Raw genomic sequence first — 21882 nt, forward strand, 5'->3', positions numbered from 1 at the left:
CTCTATCTCTCACTCTCTCTTTAAAAAAAAAAATCCAATGAATTTGTATCTCATCTATAGAAGAAAAGATAGTTGCGGGTTACACAATTTCATGGGCTCAAATGAGTAATTCTGACCCTCAGTACCCAAAGAATTATTATTAATGTTCTCTTGGGGAATATAGCAACTGGACTTTGGCTTATGAAGTCACTTGCATAATGGAAAATAGCATGTATATTGTTTGCATGTAGTACAAGACTAGGGTGGGAATCAACAAGGAGAGACAAGAGATATCTAAAGATGTGCACAATTGGTTGATTGTGGTCATGTATAGAAGTGGTTAGTATAGAGTCATACCTTCTAAGCCACAACTATTTTGAATGGCAAAAAGCTACAAGGATTAATAGAGAAAGGACATATTTGTGGGTTAAAAAATAATGGGTTTTGGCTTTAGGAACTGCACATATTAACCAAACTATGTCATATGTATTAGCCATATCAATTTATACAAATCAATTAACTTCCCTGAGACCCAGAATCCTATTATGTAAAATGGGGTTTAAATATGTGATATATTCTTATGAGTTTGCAAACATTTAAGATAGGTATGGTTTTAATATTAGAAAAAATAATTCAATGGGGAAATTTAAAAGACAAATATCATTCCTAACATAGAGGGATTAGAGGAATAGTTCAATTCAAATATTGAGTTCTCTATTATGGTAATGATTCTGTATAATCTATGGCTAGGGTAAAAGACAAATATGAATTACAAACAATAATTTTAGTAGCAACTTTCAAAATTGCTGAGTGTTTTTACCTCTTGTCTATCATCTATTAAAATATATTTGATCATTTTATTTATATATTTTTTCTGTTTATACTCAAGCATGATGAGTTCCAGTTCCATAATATAAATCTCATACATATGTGTAAAATGAACATATTTCCTATTCTATTACTTCAACATATACCCCAAACAAAACACCCCACAAAACCCCCAAACCTAAAAATTAACTGTTTGTAAAGGCTCAAATAGACAGCCTAAGTGCATATTTCACAGAAGAGTCAAAATAAAGGAACACACAAACTATACCTGAGAGGAGGTAGATATCTCCTCAGTTACCTAATCCTAAATTAAACACGAATGTGTAGGTGGTTGTTCTATAACTCCCTGAAATTGGGATTCATAAAAGTGAAGAGATTTGCTCTCCACCAGGCACACATACACACACAGAGAGATGGGCTGTGGATCAGCTATCATAATGGACATCCCTGAAATAAAGCTCTCAAAGCTATAAAACTCATAAAAAGCACATGCATGAAATGACAGAAGAGAGTGTGACTGTCAAATGTTGACTCGGTAATAGTTAAACCCCTTCTGGCTGCACTTTTTTATGGTCTCTTACTATACTAATGACACAAGGAAGAAGAAAGAAACAAAAAAGGAATTTACCCTCCAAATATGTGAACCTCACGGGCCACCAAAGAGGATGAAAGATTATTTACAATGTAAGAACGATTAATCAGCTGGAGATTTTATTCATCACCTGAGTTAAACGTAAAGAAACAAGGTATATGACCACCCCTCAACCTCCCAAATTCATTATTGCTTACTGATATCTCTATTTTTCCGAAAGTAACAATCCACCCACATAATCTTATAGCACAAGTGTGAGAAAAGGTTTTCTTTAATTTATGTATAAATTATATATAAATATATACACACAAACATTCACCCACAAAGAAATAAACTCTTTCCTTCAACTTCAATAAAATGCAAGTTAAGGAAATCTTGCTAATTTTACCCTGGTCAAATATGAATTTATCCACTAGAAAATCCATAGAACTCTGGAATCTGGTATCCTTGAGGACTATTTTTCCAATCACTTTCTTTATCAGATGATCACAGGGATCTCTGAACTAAGGGGTTTAAAAGGTCCATTCATGTCTTCTTTTTCCAGTTATCCACAAAATTAGCCCTATAAAATTCTAATGTTGTTTTTCCTTATAAATCCAGAGATTCCCCTCCTTAATTAAACCCATAATTTTGTCCTACAATCTAATTTTCTTTTATGAAATTTAGCAGCCAGCTTCATGAGAAGTTTCTTGAAGTATAGTTTACTATAGCAAAACTTCTTAGGAGCATAGTTTCACCAGCAATCTGATCAAAGTGAAATATATGGACAGATCATGTTTTCTTAGGAAGTAGTATGAAGTTGAAGATATATGGGATAGTTTAGACAGAAACACAGTTTTAACAAATTCAACAGTCTTAGTCTAAATAAATAATTTTGTAAGAAGTAATATAACCTATGGATAAAATTTATGAATCCTACTAGTCATTTTTCTTGAAAATGTAAAACTTTTAACAGCAAATTGAGTATATCCAAATGGGAAAAGTAGATTCACTGATGAATGATAAAATTACAAATTATCCTTCTCTTGATACATTCAGCATTTGCATTTTTTCTTCACTAATATACCTTGCCACCTTTCCCCTATACATTTCTATTACTTTCCCCATCTTTTCCATGGACAAATTCCTTCCTTCTTCCTCAGTAATATAGAAACTTCACACCTAGGCAAACTATGATATTTTATTTGTCGATTTTCTTTCTTTTCTTATTTATCATTTTTTTATTGGATGTTCACAACATTACAAAGCTCATGACAAATCATATTTCATAGATTAGAATCAATTGGGTTATGAACTCCCATTTTTACCCCAAATACAGATTGCAGAATCACATCTGCTACACATCACATTTTTACATACTGCCATATTAGTGACTGTTGTATTCTGCTACCTTTCCTATCCTCTACTATCCCCCCTCCCCTCCCCTCCCATCTTCTCTCTCTACCCCATCTACTGTAATTCATTTCCCTCCATGTTTGTTATCCCATTCCCCTCGTAAACTCTTATATATAATTTTGTATAACAATGAGGGTCTCCCTCCATTTCCATGTGATTTCCCTTTTTTTTTTCTCCCTTTCCCTCCAGTGCAGCACAATTCACAATTGCTAGACTGTGGAATCAACCTTATTTATCATTTTTGAGGAGTTGATTATAAAGGGGAAGAATCATTCAAAAGTTGATGCCAAATAACTAATTTCACTTTACATGAAGAGAGAAATTTAAGCAACAATGACATGAGCACTTAACATATATTCCAGAAAAGACAGAAATAACTGCTACAAAGATTTCTTGAAGCACTTTGATAGAGAATGTGATAACAAGAAGCTAGAATGGATCCGCTCAGGAAAATATTACAATGTCCTTGTCTTCTTTTTTTTTTTTTTTCTGTAGTAAATGGAACGCAGACCATTGAGCAACCAAGCTAAATGACAAAAATTGTTTGGATTATTCTATCAATATCCTTGTTGTCATGATGGGAAAATTATAAAGGACCCTGAAAAAGTGTTTTAGAATGGGAAGAGAAGATCAACACTAGCTGTCTTAAATCTCTTAAGAACCTCTGAGTTTAAGAAGAACTAAGACCTGTTATTTGTGAAATAGAAACAGAATTTGACCATATGTAGCCAAGAGATAGAACAATGATCAAAGGTTATGAATTATCAGGTAGGAGATAATGAGTCAGGGGCTGGGTTTGTGGCTCAGTGGTAGAGCACTTGCCTGGAACATGTGAGGTACTGGGATCGATCCTCAGAAGCACATAAAAATAAATAAATAAAGATATCGTGTCCAGTATGAGATAACTGTATTTATGTGGGTCTTCTATTCTTTTCCACTAAACAAAGATGCCATAAACATACATTGGAGAAAAGATAGCCTCTTCAACAAATTGTGTTGAGAAAACAGGAAATCCCTATGTAACAGAATGAAATTTAACCCCTCTCACCCTGCACAAAACTCATCTCAAAGTGTATCAAGGGCCTAGGCATTAGACCAGAGATCTTGAACCTGCTAGAAGAAAATGAAAAAGGCTCAAATCTCCATCATGTTGGCTTAGGAACCAAGTTCCTCAACAAGACTCCTAAAATGCAACAAGCAAAATCAAGAATCAATAAATGGGCTGGTATCAAACTAAAAACCTTCACAGCAAAGGAAACAATTAAGAACATGAAGAGAAAGCCTAAAGAATGGAAGAAACACTTTGACACTTGCAACCTCAGAGAATTAATCTTCAGGATGTATAAAGAACTCAAAACACTTTAACACTAAAAATAAATAAATAAGTAACCCACTAAATAAATGGGCAAAGGAACAGAAAAGGCACTTCACAGAAGAAGAAATACAAATGGTCCACAAATATATGAAAAAGTGTTGAACATCTCTAGCAATTAGAGAAATGCAAATTAAAACTACACTGAGATTCCATCTCACTCCAGTCAGAATGGCAATTATCAAGTATACAAGTAACAACAGATGTTGGCGAGAATGTGGGGAAAAACGTTCACTCATACATTGCTGGTGGGACTGCAAATTGGTGCAACCACTCTGGAAAGCAGCATGAAGATTCCTCAGAAAACTTGGAATGGAATCACATTTGTCCCTATTATTTCATTTCTTGGTATATACACAAAGGACTTAAATCAGCATACTACAGTGACACAGCCACATCAATGTCTAGAGAAGTTCAATTCACAATAGCTAAACTATGGAACCAACCTAGGTGCCCTTCAACAGATGAATGGATAAAGAAAGTATGGTATATACACACAATGGAATATTCCTCAGCCATAAAGAATAATGAAATTATGGCATTTGCCAGTAAATGAATGAAACTGGAGACTATCATGCTAAGTGAAATTAGCCAATCCCAAAGAAACAAAGGCCAAATATTCTATCTGATATGTGGATGCTAATACACAATAAGGGGAAGGAAGCATAGAAGTTCATTGGATTAGACAAAGGAAAATGAAGGAAAGGGAGGGGAAGGGGGATGATAATAGCTAAGACAGTAGAATGAACAGACATAACTTTCCTGTGTTCATGTATGAATACACAACCAGTTTAACTCCACATCATGCTCAATCATGAAATGGGATCCTAATTAGAATAAGTTACACTTTATGTACATACTCTACTGTAGTGTATATCTAAAAGGAACAAATAAAAAAATTTTAAAAAGAAAAAAAAAAGATATCGTGTCCATCTACAACTAAAAAAAAAAAAAAAGATAATGAATCACCAAAGGAAATGTAATCCCACAGAGCTGTCTATGCAATGAATATGCTGCCTCAGGAAGTAAGAAATTTCATCTCCCTGGAGGTTTTCAAGTATTGGCCCTATGACTACCTGCCTGGCATATCAGACATACTGAAGAGGCAATTCAACATCAGATGACAGGTCAGATGGAAGGCCCTTTTAATTTCTTTCAAACCTACAATTCCATGATTTTATGTCCTATTTGACTGAACTCCATACAACAGACTTGAAATATTTGGGACAAATGTATAAAACTGCATATTTTCTCTATAAATGACAATTCCCTCAAAAGTTGTTAATTAATAAGCTTCAATACTTCAAGCTACTTCATTGATAATTGAGTTTCATAATCATTTTCTTAAATTCAAAGAAGATATTTCAAATTATGAAAAACAAAACAAATGATGGTTATTCAGATATATTTTGGGAGGAGACTGTCCCCAAACAATTAGTCTTACAGATTCAGGTACTTTGTAAAAGGCACAGTTATGTCCAAATTCAACATGACTAATTTAGTCCTTGAAAAAGAAACCACTGGCATGCAGAGGAAGAAGTCATTATGGGTTGGGTGTGGAGTGTTCAGAAAAGCCACCAAAAGGAATGTGTGGAAACAAATAACTCACAAAGCAGGCACACATGAATAGTGTCATGGCAAAACACAGGCCAGGCCCTCTTGCTTATTTGTCATTGCAGTGCTTATGGTGTGTACATGGTGGGAGGGCAGGCAGAGCAAAGAAAATGAAGACTTGGGATTTCTAGTGTTTGTATATGTGGTCAGGATTCAACCAACGCCTACAAAAACCTTTGCTGTTCTTTCTCACTAGGGTAGACACACATACTTTGTACACTGAGTCAAATCGGAAGAATTAATGTGAGAAAAACAGGAGGCCAACGAAGAAAAGTAATAGAATTCCTAACTGACACAGGATGTCCAATAGGTGGGGGGACTGCATAAATGTAAACAGAAAACCAGAATGTTGCCTGATAATTGTTCCATAAACAATGGGTAATGTGGTTACTGAGCCTCAGAAATATATAGGATTTTTCTCTTTAATCTTTCCTTTGCAGGGAATAAAAGCTATAAAATTGTCAACATTCTTACAAATGTAGCCTTGGTAGCCAGTACTTACTTCATTTAAATAAATCGAACAGGACTATTTTAAAGAGTCATGACTTGGTTCAGAGCTGCTAGGTCTGACAAATAGAAACAGGCACAACAGGGTTATGGTTCACTTTTCAATTATCCCTGGTAGTTTTAGGTGAAGAGAGAGAAAAAAGATAGACCAGAATAGATATTTAAAATCTCATTTTAATGAACAACTAAAACATCATTCCATGTTTTATCAGAACTGCTAGGAGAAGCGGAGGAAAGAAGATTGGGTGTATTTCTCTATGCTTTCCCTGTTCATTCCTTATTGAAGGGTGAGGGAGTCAAACTAGGAAAAAATTAGGGAAAAAATATACAAATTTTGGAGAGGTTGATGGCTTAAATGAAACTTCTGTGATAGTCTCAGAAATGTGCTAAAGAATACACATGCCTAACTCTGGTCACAAGCTCATCAAATAGGTCCTGGGTTACTTTCTTCATGTTCTCCTCCATGATCCTTTAGAAAACAGTCTGGACTTGGAGCCAGAGGACCTAGATCAAAAATCTGATCTACCATTTGAATTCCTCTAATGTCAAATTTCAGGATTTTTTTTTTAAGAAAAAAGTAACACAAAGACTGTACTCTGATACTTACATTAGGAAATTGAAATATGATGTAAAAGCCCAACAAATCTTAAAGTACAAAATAAATATTAATAGTCTTTATTGCTGCTATGACTCACAGGCATAAAAAATGTCTTTCTCAATTATAAAAGAGGAGAAAGGAGTGCTGGGAATGGTTAAATATTATTAGCAATTATTATTGCTAATAATAATTTGGTAATTATTCCTTTGAAATAAATGCTAAATTTAGAATATTTAAATATTTAAATGTGACTTTTAGTTCATATTGTAAATAGCTTGGAAAAACATGATACTAGAGGATATGATACATCTACCAAATATAAGGGAATAATTGAGAACAATTCTGTGTCAGAGCAGAGTCTTACTATGCAATTTTTGTAAATAAGCAATTTGCTCTTGAGGAATAGAAATGGATCAATGGAAAGAGGAAGGAAAAAAAATTCTTATAGTTTATATTCATAAAAATAATTCTTCTGGTCCAATAACAAAAATGAGTCTTACAGAAACTTCAGAAAATCTAGAAATGTGGCAACAGAGATGTCAATGTACAGCCCCATAACCTTGACATAACTATTGTTCACATTTTATTGAATATTCTTTTAGTCTTTTACCTATGCACTGTGGAAATATACTTCTAAAATAGCTAGACTATGCTTTACTTAGTGTTTTCCTTTCTTTAAGGAAACACTATTGTTAGGAGATACCCATATCCTTACATGAAGAAACACTTTCACTCATCAGAGAGGCCTGTGGGTGTCTCTGGAAGCCCACTTTGGCATGCCCTATGAGTCTCATTTTATTGGACCATCCTGCACTAACCCCTCTACCAGAATGATGTAAAGAACACAAGACTCTCTGTTTGAAAACATGCACAGCTTTTCTAGGCTTGAAAATTAAACCATAAAAAGTTTACTGAAAAAAAAAAAAAACCTTTAAAAAGCTCCTTAAAAACTCACACCATAATTGCTCCCCACCAAGCGTGGGCACTTGCTAGCTGCAAGTAGTGGCACTGTGACAAATGTAGCAAAACTGAAAGCGGGCTATACTAAGAGAAAGAAAAAGTCTTCCACTGGCCATCTGTGAAAATAAGGCATGTGGCCATTAAATGCAGAGGCTGTAAATATACACAAACTCCATGAAGCAAATGGCAAAAAAGGACTAAACTTCAAGCTCAAACAAATCAAAATGTTTAATGCATAGTTACCACTGCTGGACGAAAACAGCTCTGATCTTTGCAGTCTGCAAACTCGGCATGTATTTCAATTAAATACCCCCAAAAAGGAAAGAAAGAAAAAGAAAGAAATGAAAAGACATAGAAGAAAACAGTCTGGAACAAAAGGCTATAGACGGACTATGCTCAATTTCGAGAAACAAACAGCCCCTTTAACTTGCACCAGCCTGTCGAGAATGTCGATTGGAATTATTGAAAGACTGACATATAGAGTGATGGATGGGTGATGACATAATACCTATTTGCCTTTTTGTCATGGTTTTTGAAAACTGGCTGCTCTGTGCTGATAATATTCACCAAGGGGTTTCCTCTTCCCCTCCATCCCATAAGAAGTGTTCCCTAGCTAAGATACTCAGAATTAAGAAGGTTTCATGAATGAAAAACAAAAGGAAAGAAAACCAAAGGATCAAATGCCAACTTGCATATAAAGAGCTGGTCTAGATTTTCTAATAATTGGTTGCTAGAAAGCAGTCCCATTTTATACATTTTTAGGACAGAGAGATTCTAATAATAAAAAGACAAATATTCAACTTAAGATTCTGTGTATCTTTAAAGTCACCAAATAAAGAATTACATGCAAATATAGATATTAAGAATATATACTCACTTTTATACAAATAAATTTTTCAATTAAAATTGAAATATTCTAATTTGTTCCTAGGCAAATCCTAGCCAGAGGATTTAAAAGATTGGGAACTTTAAAAAGACACACATGCCCTATAATATCTCCTGCTTTTCCACAGGGTTGCAATGATCTATCTTATTTATCGCTTCCAAAAGTATTTCCCTACCATGCCTGCCTCCTTTGTGAGGCTCTTCTGATCACTGAAATACGGAATTCAAATATGACTTATTTGATTCATTTTAACCAGAGGTGATGTTTACAAAAACCATCTAGAAATCATTAATTGAAGCCTCCTCCACTGAATGGAGAGGCATGAGTTCCTTCATACTCACTTTTTCAAAGCAAAGCTTATAATTCACATTTCCTCGCAGGCCTTCTTATCTAAGGGAAGGAGCATGTGTTAGATAACGCTGAACTAGATGCACTGTGTCAGTTTCCGAAGAGTTAACACCGCTGGCCCCATCCATCAGATGGCCAGTGAAGCATCGAGAAAGAATGATGGATGTAAAATTATTACAGGGCTGCCATCCGATACACTTACTGCCATTTGTAACTAATGCTGGGAACGACACACTTTTTTTCATTATTAAACATCCACATTAAGTCAACATTGGTCACTGTCATTTCATGTTTGGCACTATGTTAAAGGGAAAGAAAAGGGCTGACAATGGCTGAAAAGAGAGGTTGTAACAGAAGAGATTCCAAGCACCACAGTCATAAAATTTACCTTTGTTTATGAATCAGCTTAAATAATCTGTGAAAGGATTTCTTGTGAATATGACTGACAAGTAGCCCAAACGAGAAACTGCTATCACTACTGAGTAAATTATTATTTAAAATATAAATGTTTTTCACCAAATTTGCACTTTATCCTATAGACATTTACAAAGAATTTTCCTTAAACTTGAAAAGAAAGACATTCTCCTAGCAATTATTTTCAATTTTAGATGAATTCATAACATGTGTGCTTGCTTATATTCCAGGTACACTGTAGGCAATTAATGTTTGGTGAATAAATTTTCTACCTTATGAAATATATGCATACATTTGCATGCTTATTTGTGTGAGTGACATCTGTTTAAAATAAGAAAGCAAGCCATCTTAACATGTATAGAGCATGTGTGTGAACACACATTCGTATATTTAAAATGTCATCAAGCAATGTTTTCCTATGCATATGCTTGTAAGTCATTTAATTCTTTGTGAACTGCCACATGGTATAATGCTCTGGACACATAAAGGTGGAAGAGCAAAAGGTAGCTAGACAGCAATGATTAGAAAACAAACAAAATAACCCAGTTTCTTGAAGGCTGAGATTTGATATCATTTTTATAATGCAGTTGTGTCTATTGCCTTTTCCTATCCAAATGTCATTCTGGTCCTTCTTCCCTACCTTTTATCTCAAGATATCCCCTTGACCTCAGGGAAGATAATTTATTTAATTCATTTACATAAAATAATCTACCATCAATTTAGGTCTTTTTTTTTTCTTTTTGGACAGGAATTTCCTTAAAAAATGTGCACATGTTCAGTTCTAGCCAATGAGATATTGGTGGAAACCTGTTATCTAGAGGTAATAAAATATTCCCATGTAAATCAAGGCTGAATTTAGCAAAGAGAAAACTCCTTTATTCCAAGTCAGCCTGCCCTCAGGTGGGTGAGATAGCTGTATGGGCAGCAACAATTTTGTGACTCAGAAAAACCAATAAAGTCACAGAGATTTCAACCCTGGTATTATTGAGTTGATGGACTAAGGCCACCAACCTCCAACTCCTGAACTTTGTTATGTGATAACAATTAAGCACTGTTTAAGCTATCATATTTAGACTGCCTAATGCAATCTAAAAGAGATATTTCTAACAGATAGGACTGCAAAGGCACAGTCTTTCCATAAGGCTACACTTGCAATGAGGGAAATCAGCTGGGAAACTTCTGGTCTATTCCACATTTCAGTTGCATATGCTGGGTCCTAATTGCTTTAACTAACACTGCCTGGTAGGTTCAGAGCACCAAAACTGAGGTTAGATGATTGTCTATTAGGTATAGATCCCTTCAAACACAAGGTCTGGAACCTGCTACACAGTTGGCCCTAGAGTCAAAATTATGTTATTTGTGTGTTAATGAAGTAAAGTAAGTATTTTTTAACAAAACAAATATATGAGAGTCTTCTTTTATTCCTTCCTACCTGAGAAACTTACTTTTTCATCCACAACACTGGGATTAGTGTTACAGTGTTATCTGTAACCGAGCTGTGATGAAAGATAACATTACTTGAATACACAATCAGTCTATAATTAACCAGCAATGACAATTATAAATAACACTATGTCCCAGAGTTTCCAAGAAACCTGACACACACAGTTCTTGGGTTTGTTGAAACACTTCCAAGAAAAGTAAAGAAGTGAAAAATCTTTTAGAAGTCTTCAATTAAAATGTGTTTCAGTAAAAATGACTTTCATGATGTTTTGGTTCATATCACTGGAAAAACATTTGTCCCTATCTTCACACCTCTAATTGTTTTCACTGTCCAATTGCAGCTTTTCAGAATTAAGAGCTTTGAGTTGGGACAACCATGCTGGCTTTTTGAGATGTGAGGAAGAATTAATGTGTACAAGGTTTGTGCACCCCGGAAAACAGACTTCCACTATAGGATTTTAATTATCTGGATCTCAGGTCATGCTATTGTGCATGTTTTAGACTAATCTAAAGTACCAGGATGGACTTCTTTTCTCTCCTTTTTCCTTTATCTAGCTCCTCTTTCTACTTTGTCTCCCTCACTCTTTATCTTTCACATACTTTACAGGTTTAGAAAGTTATGAGTATTATTTTAGATAGAAAAATATCCTTTTTTGGGAATTCAAATGATATGAGAATATAATAGTGCAAAATATTAAAATAATTTATCATATATTCTGTTTGTCTTTCCTCAAGAACTATGAAGCAAAATTTCAAACCATTTACTGCATTTGCACTGGGTCTGGATAAAGCTGAATGATTATAAAAATCTAAAAGAAGGTAGGTATTAGGAGAATAACAGCACAATATGCATAGCAATGTTTCTTTCTGTGGGAGAATATGTATCACTTTTGTCATCACCCATATATAACTGACTATGCTAAGAAACGAGTGCTCTTTATTCAGTCCTGACAGGCTCACTCACATAAACATGTAAAACAGTCAAAATAATAATTTGATTTAAACTGTAAGCTGTATAAAAATGGAGACCATATTTTCTGGTTCAAAAACCACACCTCCAGGGTTGCACAGACATACCTAGTTGAACAGGAAGGAGGAACCACAAACCATGGTAAGACCTGCTTCAAAGAGTAGCTATGATCTTAATTCATTATCAGATGCTAGAGTCACAGGAGGGATTGAGCTAATTCAGCTCTCTCGGTGGAGAAGTTGTACTTATATGAGGGTCTGTCAGACTATTACAATAGTTGAACTGCTTCATTTGCAAAATTTTAGTTTTTCTCTTAAAAAACAATAAAAACACGAGTTTGGGATTTAATTCAACTACATGCAAAGTACGTGCTAAAGAGACTTAGGAATACAATCTTCTCAAGAATACAGACATCTTAATTGGCCAATAGGTATTGGCAGGTATGACTTCAAAATAGATTTGTTTGTTGAAGTAGTTTTAACTCCGCAAAAAGAGAAAGGAATATTGAAGCTGTAGCTTTCAACAAACACAACTCTCACTCTTGCAACCCAAATTAGAGGTGCTAATCAAGGAAATAAAATAAAGTATGTTTGTGGAGGTGGACAAGAAGTGGAAAAAGGTCCCCTTACAATGGCCAAGTATGGAATAAAGTAAATGCAGATGGTTCCACTCCTGTTACTTAATCAAAAGGCCGCACAGAGTCACTGGAGCCAGCATAAAGTCATGCGTTAGAACAACAGCTGATCTGTATTAGAGAAGATTAACTCACAGTGCCATGGTGGAGGGCCCAGGATTATTTTATGTACTTCCATTGCCTTACAAGCCGTCAGCACAATTATTGCCCTCCGATGTGAATGACTGATCTGTAACCACAGCTAAACAGCATGCTGCTTAGGGGCCTAGGAGCTTCATGAAGATGAATTTCCATACCATCAAAGTGCTTTTAATGGGCTCCCTGATCCAACCACAAGGCCTGTTTTGCAAGTATATAGAACTCAGGATGAAGGCTTCCTGTCCAAAAGGATTTGGTCGGTTGTCACTTGACAATTCCCAGCCAGCACAGGGGAGGAGAGGGGGGAGATAGGTAGAGTTGTCTCTGCTTTGGAGGATTAAAAAAAAAAAAAGGGTACAGATGCTTGCTGAATGCAACCAACTGCTGTATCCACAGCTGAATTCAATGCGCTTAACAAATAACGGCAATTTAGCTATGCTTGCGAGGAATAGCTTGAGTCACTTTGCATTAGCATCTGGCTGAGTGTTAAACTCATTTCTACATGGGGAGCACAGAAAAGGAATTTCTGTTCAAGCATCCTTTCAAGAATGTTTAAATATTTGAATATAAATTCCTTTATGCTTGCTATCATTCCTTCTTAGAGCTGTCACTTTGCTTTTCCCTTTCTCTTCTGGTGCTTAGCTAGAAAAATTTTGGGTCCTCCTCACTGCACAGATGTCACACTTCTTATAAGGCTGAAAGGGATGTCTCCTGACCCATGCTTTGCTCTCCCCTCTGGAAACAGAGCAGAATTGAAATCGTATCCCTATCCTGAATTTTACCCATGTAAGAACTCAAGAAAAAAAGGAGCTGTGACTCTCCGTGTCACCTGCACTATGCAGATTGCTCGATGCCTACTGATAGTGCATTTACTTCCATATAAAAGCTGGGAAACCAGCTACCTATCCAAATTTGCAATCTACTCATTCTGAACAATGTTGTTTGGCTCATACACTTCCCATGATGATGAACTTCCAAGTTATTGCTAAGTAGCCGATCATTTTCCCCCTTATCTACTACAGGGGATTCAGTAACATTTTAAGATCTCCATTCAAAACATCAAATATTACCAAAGAGGTACCCCATTCTAATTCTTCTATAATTACCTACATTTCTTTCTGTGTAAAATACAACTTATGGGGCTGGGGTTTGTGGCTCAGGGGTAGACCACTCGCCTAGCACGTGCAAGATTCTCAGCACCACATAAAAATAAATAAATAAAATAAAGATATTGTATCCAACTACAAGTAAAAAAAAATACAATGCATGCTTAAACAAAACAGGTTAAAATCCTTACAGCTCAGATAAATTCAGAAGTTTCACTAACTTGAAGTGTAACAAATAATGTCAAAAATTTTTAAAGCACATTTTGTTTCATGATACAAATGTTCCAGTTGTGCAGTTGCCCAACCCTTGACAGTGCTTTGCACTGGAAACATTATGACAAGCTCAGGATCTACATACTTAGAATATGAGCACGGGTATCATCCAAGCTTATGCTGATTAAAGAAGATTCAGCATTTTCAAATCCAGCTCATCCTCAAATACAAGTTAAGCATCTCTGTAAAGCAAAACTTTCACTCAGGCTCAGATATTTCAAATGCCACTTAATTTTAATACAAACTGGCGGTATAAAAGTGGATATCAATTGTCAATAAAGTTTGGAGATGGATAAAGAGAATTATAACTCTTCCCATTTCCAGATGGTTTAGATTAAGATGGGCCTGGGGACTTGTGCATTGATGGAGAGAAAACAGGCGGGAGAACCATCATGCTGAGGATGGTAGATTAAAGAAAAGCAAAAAAGAAACAATAGAAAAGAAAAACATCCAGGCACTTTAATGAAGTATTCCTGGAAAGTAAGCTATTTCGTGAACTGACCTTTTCTGTCCGGCAGTTATTGAGACCTAGACTATTCACAACAGCCACCTTCCCATCAAGCACCTGTTGTTCCCGCCGAAGTTGCTCCTTCATCTGCCGTGCTTCTTGGATGGCCTTGGTGACAGCATCATGGTCATTTAAATAACCTGGAAAGGAAACAGATCAAATGTGCAAATGCATGGGTAAGCTAACCTTAATTTAACCCACACAAATCTCTTCTGTTTGGAGTAATGGTTAATATTTGACATATAATAATTTCTTTGTTGAATTTATCTAAAGCAAATGAATGAATAATAGATGACTGATTCACATAATCATACATGTTGCCAAACATCTGTAATCAATACATGTTTATATACATATGGTCATTTCCAAATATTTAGAAAGAAGTGTAAAATGTACTTTTAAGCAAATTTTAGTAATTATCTGAGCATTTGGTAGAATCAAAAATAGAACCTATGTATGATTTTTTTTCATGCAAGGAATATTTGAATGTTACCACAGGATATAGTTATTGATAATTACCACTATGATTATTGAGTCTCTCTTAGTATTAAAAAGGTCATTTTAGAGTTTTTGTATAGCTCTATTAGGTTTGTCATATATAGAGGGAATAAATCATTATTAACAGAATAACATTTTCCCCCTAAGTCTATTTATGGTGAAATAAACTACAGGTGGCAGTGGTTTGCTATGGATGCAAACTTGCAATAGTTAAGAAGCTAAATTTCAAGCACAGAATGTAACTAAGCACCTGTAATTGATCAGAAATTATGGCTATTGTTAACTGTAGTCACAATTCACTCTCTAAATAAGATGGTTAAATGTCTGCAGCTCCACAAGCCAGTCAGTGAAAAACAATACCAAATATTTCTTGTAAAGAATAATAGGGACAAGGTGCTAAACTAATTAAAATTTAACTTTAATTTTAACACTGGTCATCTATTTATTTGCTGCACATTAGTATGAGGTGCTGTATGATCTTAGAGTAGAATCCTAGTGGAAAACAATGGCTTTTGCAAATATTTAGAGTAAAGCTAATACCTCATCTTTCTCCCTATCTTTTAACTGGGGCATAAAATGGCATAAAATGAAATCTGTAATATGAAATTGCCCAGAAAAGGGACTTGTTTGTGACATGAGGCTAAATCTAACCAGATCCATTGGTGAATTGTGACAGATGGAGGGACTGTGAGACAGAAGGCAGGCACTAATCACACATAAAATGACCGGCTTGCCTCAACATGTTCCATGGATTCCAGCAAACTTTACACCCTAATCCATTTTTAGAACAAAAAACATCTGGGCCATAAATCCTCTAATCTGCCAAAACACGCTATTAAATCCCATGATTTGTTGAAAAACACTAAGATTAAAGAAAGGAAATATAAAATGGCTAACTGCCGTGTTAGGAAAGTGTTATTAATACTCTTTCTTTGTCTCAATTATGAATGTTCTGGTACTAAAGAGCCTTGTCTAATCATGTCAGATTACACATGCTCGTTGTATTGCTAGACTCTTCTATCTGATCTGTTGATTGCCAAAAAAACATAAAATATTTTCTTGCTGCTTAAACATTTCTATTGAAGAAACTGATGTCAAGATTAGTGCAGTGCTTCAATGTGGAGGGTTTCTAAATGATCCATGCCTTTCCCCCTACCACACAGACTACACCTGGTCTTCTTAGCATTCTTGACATCAAAAGATAAGTTCCACGGTAGGTGGTGGAACAGAAATCTTGAGAACTATTATATATTTTGCTTTACAAAGCTAGTAATTGGAATTTATTCAAAGAACAAAATACCTTTGCTCCTTAAAAATACAATATGATTTGAAAACAACTATTTAGACCTAGGACTGATCTTCAGGGTTAACATTACTCTAAAGGATGATTGTGTTTAACTTTATATCATCCCCTGATGTGGTTCTCCTGAACAGTCTTCTTCACCTTCCACCTATTATTCCTGACCTTGCTTGTTCTGTTCTTTTATTACTCTGGAAAGAAGTATAACTCTTAAACGACAGTGTTGGCCTGGGTACATTCATTTAGTAAGATCTTAGGAGGATCAGCCTGACTTTTCTGTCCTCTAGCCCCTGTTTATGTTCAACCTGGCATAGTTCATTTCTGAAGTCTATTTAGTTTCCAAGTAATCTATTTAGTTTCTTCAGAACACAAATATATTTGAGATGGTTTGGCACATGGTGTTGAATAAGATCATGAATTCTTTATGCTTTTTAGGGACTGCCAAGATAACACTATGTAGGAAAATGGTTAAGATAGAGACAAGAGGAATGTAAATTATCCGGAGGTGGATAAGGGACAAACCTATGTTCTTCATAGGCTATTTCCATTTTGAGGTGTAAATGGTGGTTACTTTAAAATAAACATTGCTCTTGAGTTTTAATTACAATATTAAATGAGAAATTTTCCTATCTTGAGTCATAAGGTCATTGATATACTAAAAAAGGTGCAATCTAGGTTCACCTGATGGTTCTTTATATTTTATTTTCATCAAAGTCACCAAATGCCCACTCCTGCTGACTACCTCTTTTCAACAAATGGCTTTGTTTCAGATTCTGGAAAGCCCAGTAAGCCCAAACACTTACCTTCCTGTCCACACCCAACTCCTACCATTTGCTGGCTTCAAATCCCTGTATATACTCCCTTTTCCCCTCCTGTTTCAATGAAAATGGTGTCTTTACTTTCAGTGAAGGAAAATTCTCTGAGTAATTTTCTAGGTTTCTATTTCTATTCATTGATAGTTCTGTTTCTCATTATATCATACATCTGATCTCCTCTACTATTGCTACCTCCTCAACTTGTAAATACTGAAGTTTCGCTCTTCTAAAACAAAATTCCTGTAAGTTTGTTTTGCCCTCTCTTTCCAACTGTGTTTCTATTTGCATTCTAGGTCAAGCTTCTCAAAGATGGTTTATCTTATACTCTCTCATTCTTTCTTTACTCTGCAGTTCCCACTACATTCACATTCCTGATTCCTGAGGTCTTTCCATTGCCAAATCCAAGGGCACTTTCCACTCCTTGCAGACTGACAGCATTGACCATCCCGCCATTATAGGAACTCCTTTTCTTGTTTCTCATCATACCTCTGTTCCCCTTCCTTCCTGCCTCCTTCATCTTCATATTCTTGCCTGGGATCCTTTCTTCTCCTGCTCATCAAATTTTGGTCCAAGTTTTTAATCATCAAAGTATATGTTTTAAAGTTGGGAAAGCCTGAATTAAAATCCTAGTTTTACTACTTACTAACTAATATAAACTGCACAAATTATTGTCTCAGTTGTCTCACTGATTACATGGGGATAATACTCAATAGATAAGACAAATGCTGTCAAAATTAACTGAGTTAATATATCTTCTTAATGTAATAAATGGGCCATGAAAGTTAGTCATTAACCATCACTTTTTTTTTTTAACAAAGTGGCCTATTGAAATATGTAGATTTGGGAACTGGATTCAGATGGATCTGGATTTCCACTTTTTGGAAAGTGTGATATTTGACAAATTATAATACTTAATTTCCATTTCCCTCAACTGTAAAATGAACATAAAGTTAATAGAAGAATGAAATGAAGTAACACATGAGGGTGGATATCTGAGTTGGTATCTGAATTGGTATCATACTGTTAGGTCCTTTCATTTCTCTTTCATTTTTCCTATATGCTTTCTCACTCACAGTACTTTTATTACATGCCTTTGAACATTACAACAAAATCTGTAATGGTATGTTATTTCTTGGTAGGTATAGAGGTTCAATGAAATGGAAGTCAAGTCCATCAGAGTTCAAAGAGATCCAAAATGGTCATTTGATACATTTTATTCTGCCTTCATTATAAATTTAGGTAGCAATTGCACCTAGAGGCAGGATCAGAAAGGAAGCTACTACAAGTGAAAGAAAGGTTTGGTGAGTCTCAACAGCAGAAAGGAAATGATAAGGCAAGGGTCAATGTGACTTCTAATTAATATTTTAAATAAGATTTGGAAAATGCTGGCTAGGGGTAATTAATGTAAGAAACTTGTGAGATTCTATAACTTTTTAAAATTTACCACAATTGATATTTTATCCCTTGGTGTTTCTTTTTAATCATTCAAAAAATGTTCAAGTTTTTCTTTTTTTTTTTGTGCTCTTTAAGACCGCTTGTATATTATCAGGGGCAAAAAAGAAAGGACAGACAAATTTTAGAGAAGAAAAAAAGTGGGGTAGGGAGGGAGAGCATGGGAGGAAGATTACCTCTACATAGGGAAGAGGTGTGGGAGAGAAAGGGAGGGGGAAGGGGAATAGCATGGATGGTGGAAGGAGATCCTCATCATTATACAAAATATATAAAGATGTGAATTTGGTGTCCACATACCTTATATACAAACAGAGATATGATAAATTGTGGTATAAAGGTGTATTAAGAATTGTAATGCAAAAAAAAGAGAGTTCATGTATAATGGCATAATTTGGAGTGAACATACTTTATATACAGAGTTATGAAAAATTGTGTGGTGAATGGATAATTATAAATGTAATGCATTCCACTGTTGTCATTTATGTAAGAAATAAATAAATAAATATATAAATAAATAAAATGCACAGTAAAAAAAATTCTAAAGGGAAAGAATTAATAATGAATGCTAGACCAAGGGGAAAGAAAAGAAACAGAATATTCTATAAATGTCTTGAATTGTGTTCACCAGAAAGATATATCTAAAGCTTTGGTCCCCCATAACTTGGAAAACACTCATTTTTGGAAATTGGGTCATTGAAGATTCAAGTCAGTTAAGGATCTTGAGGTGATCTCACCCTGAGATTAGGGTAAAAGTCCTAAAGCCAATGAATGTTATTCTTTGAAGAAAAGTAGACTAAGATTTGACACAGAGAGACAGGGGAACATGTCAATATGGAAGCAAGTACTGGAGTTATGCATCTAAAAGCCAGAGAATGCCATGAACTGCCAGCAGCCACCAAGAACCAGGTGAAAGGCATGAAAGAGGTTCTTCTTGAGAGCCTCCAGAAGAAACTAACTGTGCTGACACCTTGACTTCAGATTTCTAGTCTCCAGAATACCAAAGCAGTGAATTTATCTTATAAGCTACCTAGTTTATAGTCATTTGTTGTGACAGTCTTAGAAAGTCAACATAGCACCCTCAGTCTTAAACATGTTCCTAAAAATTATTGGGTGATTGAAAATACTGTAAATTAAGTATGAACTTCCTCAAGCCCTGGTTTCCGGGTACAATTATCTGTCTATTAACTTCTCTAGTTGGATGTCCCAGGAGCAACTGAAATGCGGCATTTGTAGTGTTGAATTCATCATCTTCCTACTGCCTTCAGTCTGCTCCTTCTATATTTTATAGCCCTTTCCACTTTTCCATCCAGCCACTTGTGAGACATCTAATACGTCTTCTTTACCTTATCCAGACAAAAGGCAAGCAAGTTCTGACACTTATACCACCTTTCTAGCTTTCAACTTTATCCCTCACTCCCATGGTCCCTGCTTTCCTTAGAGCCTCTTTATTTCTCACTTTGGCTAATGCATTCATCCTCCACTTGGTTTCCCTCTTTATGCTCACTTTCTTTGAATTCATATCCTACTCTGCTTCTACATAAAGCATTCTAAAATATTACAAAAATGAAAATTTGGATGTCAAAAATCTTTGCTTAAAAACCCATCTCTCTCAGTACCCTATTGTTTAAAAGTAGCACTTCATAAAATGATGATCTATCATGGTCTATAAAAAAAGAACTCCATATTTAAATAAGTGTAGGAAATATCAAATTAACTGGATAAATTTTCAAAAATTTTAATTGCATAATTGAAAATTTCATATATTTTCAAAATCTTTACTATGATAATATGTATTATGAATGTTCATGACAAGACAATGGTTATGTAGGTGTTCCCAAATTCCTTGGAACTTTTGAAACACTTTAATGTTCCCCAAAAACATCATTCTGGACTAGCTTTAAACACTTGAGCATAGAGGTCTGCACGCCTCTTGACGCTATCTACACTGCTTATCCTTCCCTCCTGACTGTCTCCATGAGTCCAGTGTTATTGCCACCCAGGAAATATTCCTTGTTCCAAACCCAGACCTTCCTCTTCCTATCACCCAAAGCTCCTCTTTTGTTAAATTTCTCCCTCTTTCTCATGTGTTTATTAATTCATTGTAATGTTACCACTTCCCAGTGGACTTTTTGGACATATCTGCCACATGCTCCTTGGCAAGTTTGGTACTGCCCATTTATCTGCTCTTTTTGAAACCTTGTCAATACTTTTTGTCACAGTGTCTTCCATTTTTCTAAGATTGTCACATCAGTCTATGAACTACTTAGGGAACTTTTTCAATCTTTTATTCCTTTGCTACATAACAGGGTCTTTTGAAGGAATAAGTACATATTTCTAAGTTGAAAGTATCTGTCATTACAATTCCACTTCATTGGTTATTCTGTCTTCTTATCAGTGAAAAACTGAGCCATATAGCATGGATTATTAAAGCTTATTGGTTTAACTGATGATATCAAGGCAATACAAGTTCTTATTTACTGCATATTTATTTTACATTAAACTTTTTTAAAGTAAATGTAAGAGCAGAATGTGCATCAAGTGATTTTCAATGATAACTTTCTTTCTCTTTCATTCTTTCTTTCTTTCTTTGTCACTTATCATCAAATTTATGGTTTCCTTATATGTAACCATTTCTTAGTCTGTGAAAACTCACCAGAATGAGATAATCGATATTAAAGCAATTTGTAAACCACAAAGTGTTATGCAAATGTAATTGCCAGATGCAGTTGAATGATACTCCTAATGTCATGATAATCCAATAGTTTTTTATGAATCACAGTCACCTATCCTGATATAAGATTTTCTCATTAAAATGCTCATGTAAGTTTTTCTTATTAAAATGTAAACTAATAGAATTTCAAGGTAATATTCTTCTTTATGTTATCACCTTTAAAATTCGGAAAATGTAGGAATAACATGCTCAGCTAATGAAATTGAACATATTTCCTTTTGTTTTATGTGGTCAATATGTATGTATTGTATTAGCTCAAGTGAAGTTTTACTTTTCTTGTGTCTCTAAGGAATGAAGGGTGAGGGTAATACATTCCAATATGTTACAAGGTCTCCTGGGACATAGACTACAGGCACCTAAAGCCTTGCCCTTCAGAGTTTGCAAAATGTATGACACAGAGAAAGCATTTAATTCTGAGTAAGAAGAGCATCTAATGCAGTGATGACACTAATCAGCAACAATTGTAAAGAAAGAATACCAACAAGGGTCTGGCTACTCATAAGCCACCAGCCTGCAACAGC

At 35.1% G+C, this 21882-nt stretch overlaps 1 protein-coding gene across 1 annotated transcript in view; it reads right to left on the reverse strand.

The window, feature by feature from the left end:
* Positions 1-21882, reverse strand: part of SOX5 (SRY-box transcription factor 5) — a 393350-nt gene that overhangs the window by 20329 nt on the left and 351139 nt on the right. Inside the window, exon 11 of the mRNA XM_081311948.1 lies at positions 14560-14705. Coding sequence (XP_081168074.1) covers positions 14560-14705 — 146 coding nt within the window. The remainder of the gene's footprint in view (positions 1-14559; positions 14706-21882) is intronic.

This window comes from Spermophilus citellus, assembly GCF_964194105.1.
Source record: "Spermophilus citellus genome assembly, chromosome: 10".
In the NCBI taxonomy this organism is placed as follows: Eukaryota; Metazoa; Chordata; class Mammalia; order Rodentia; family Sciuridae; genus Spermophilus; species Spermophilus citellus.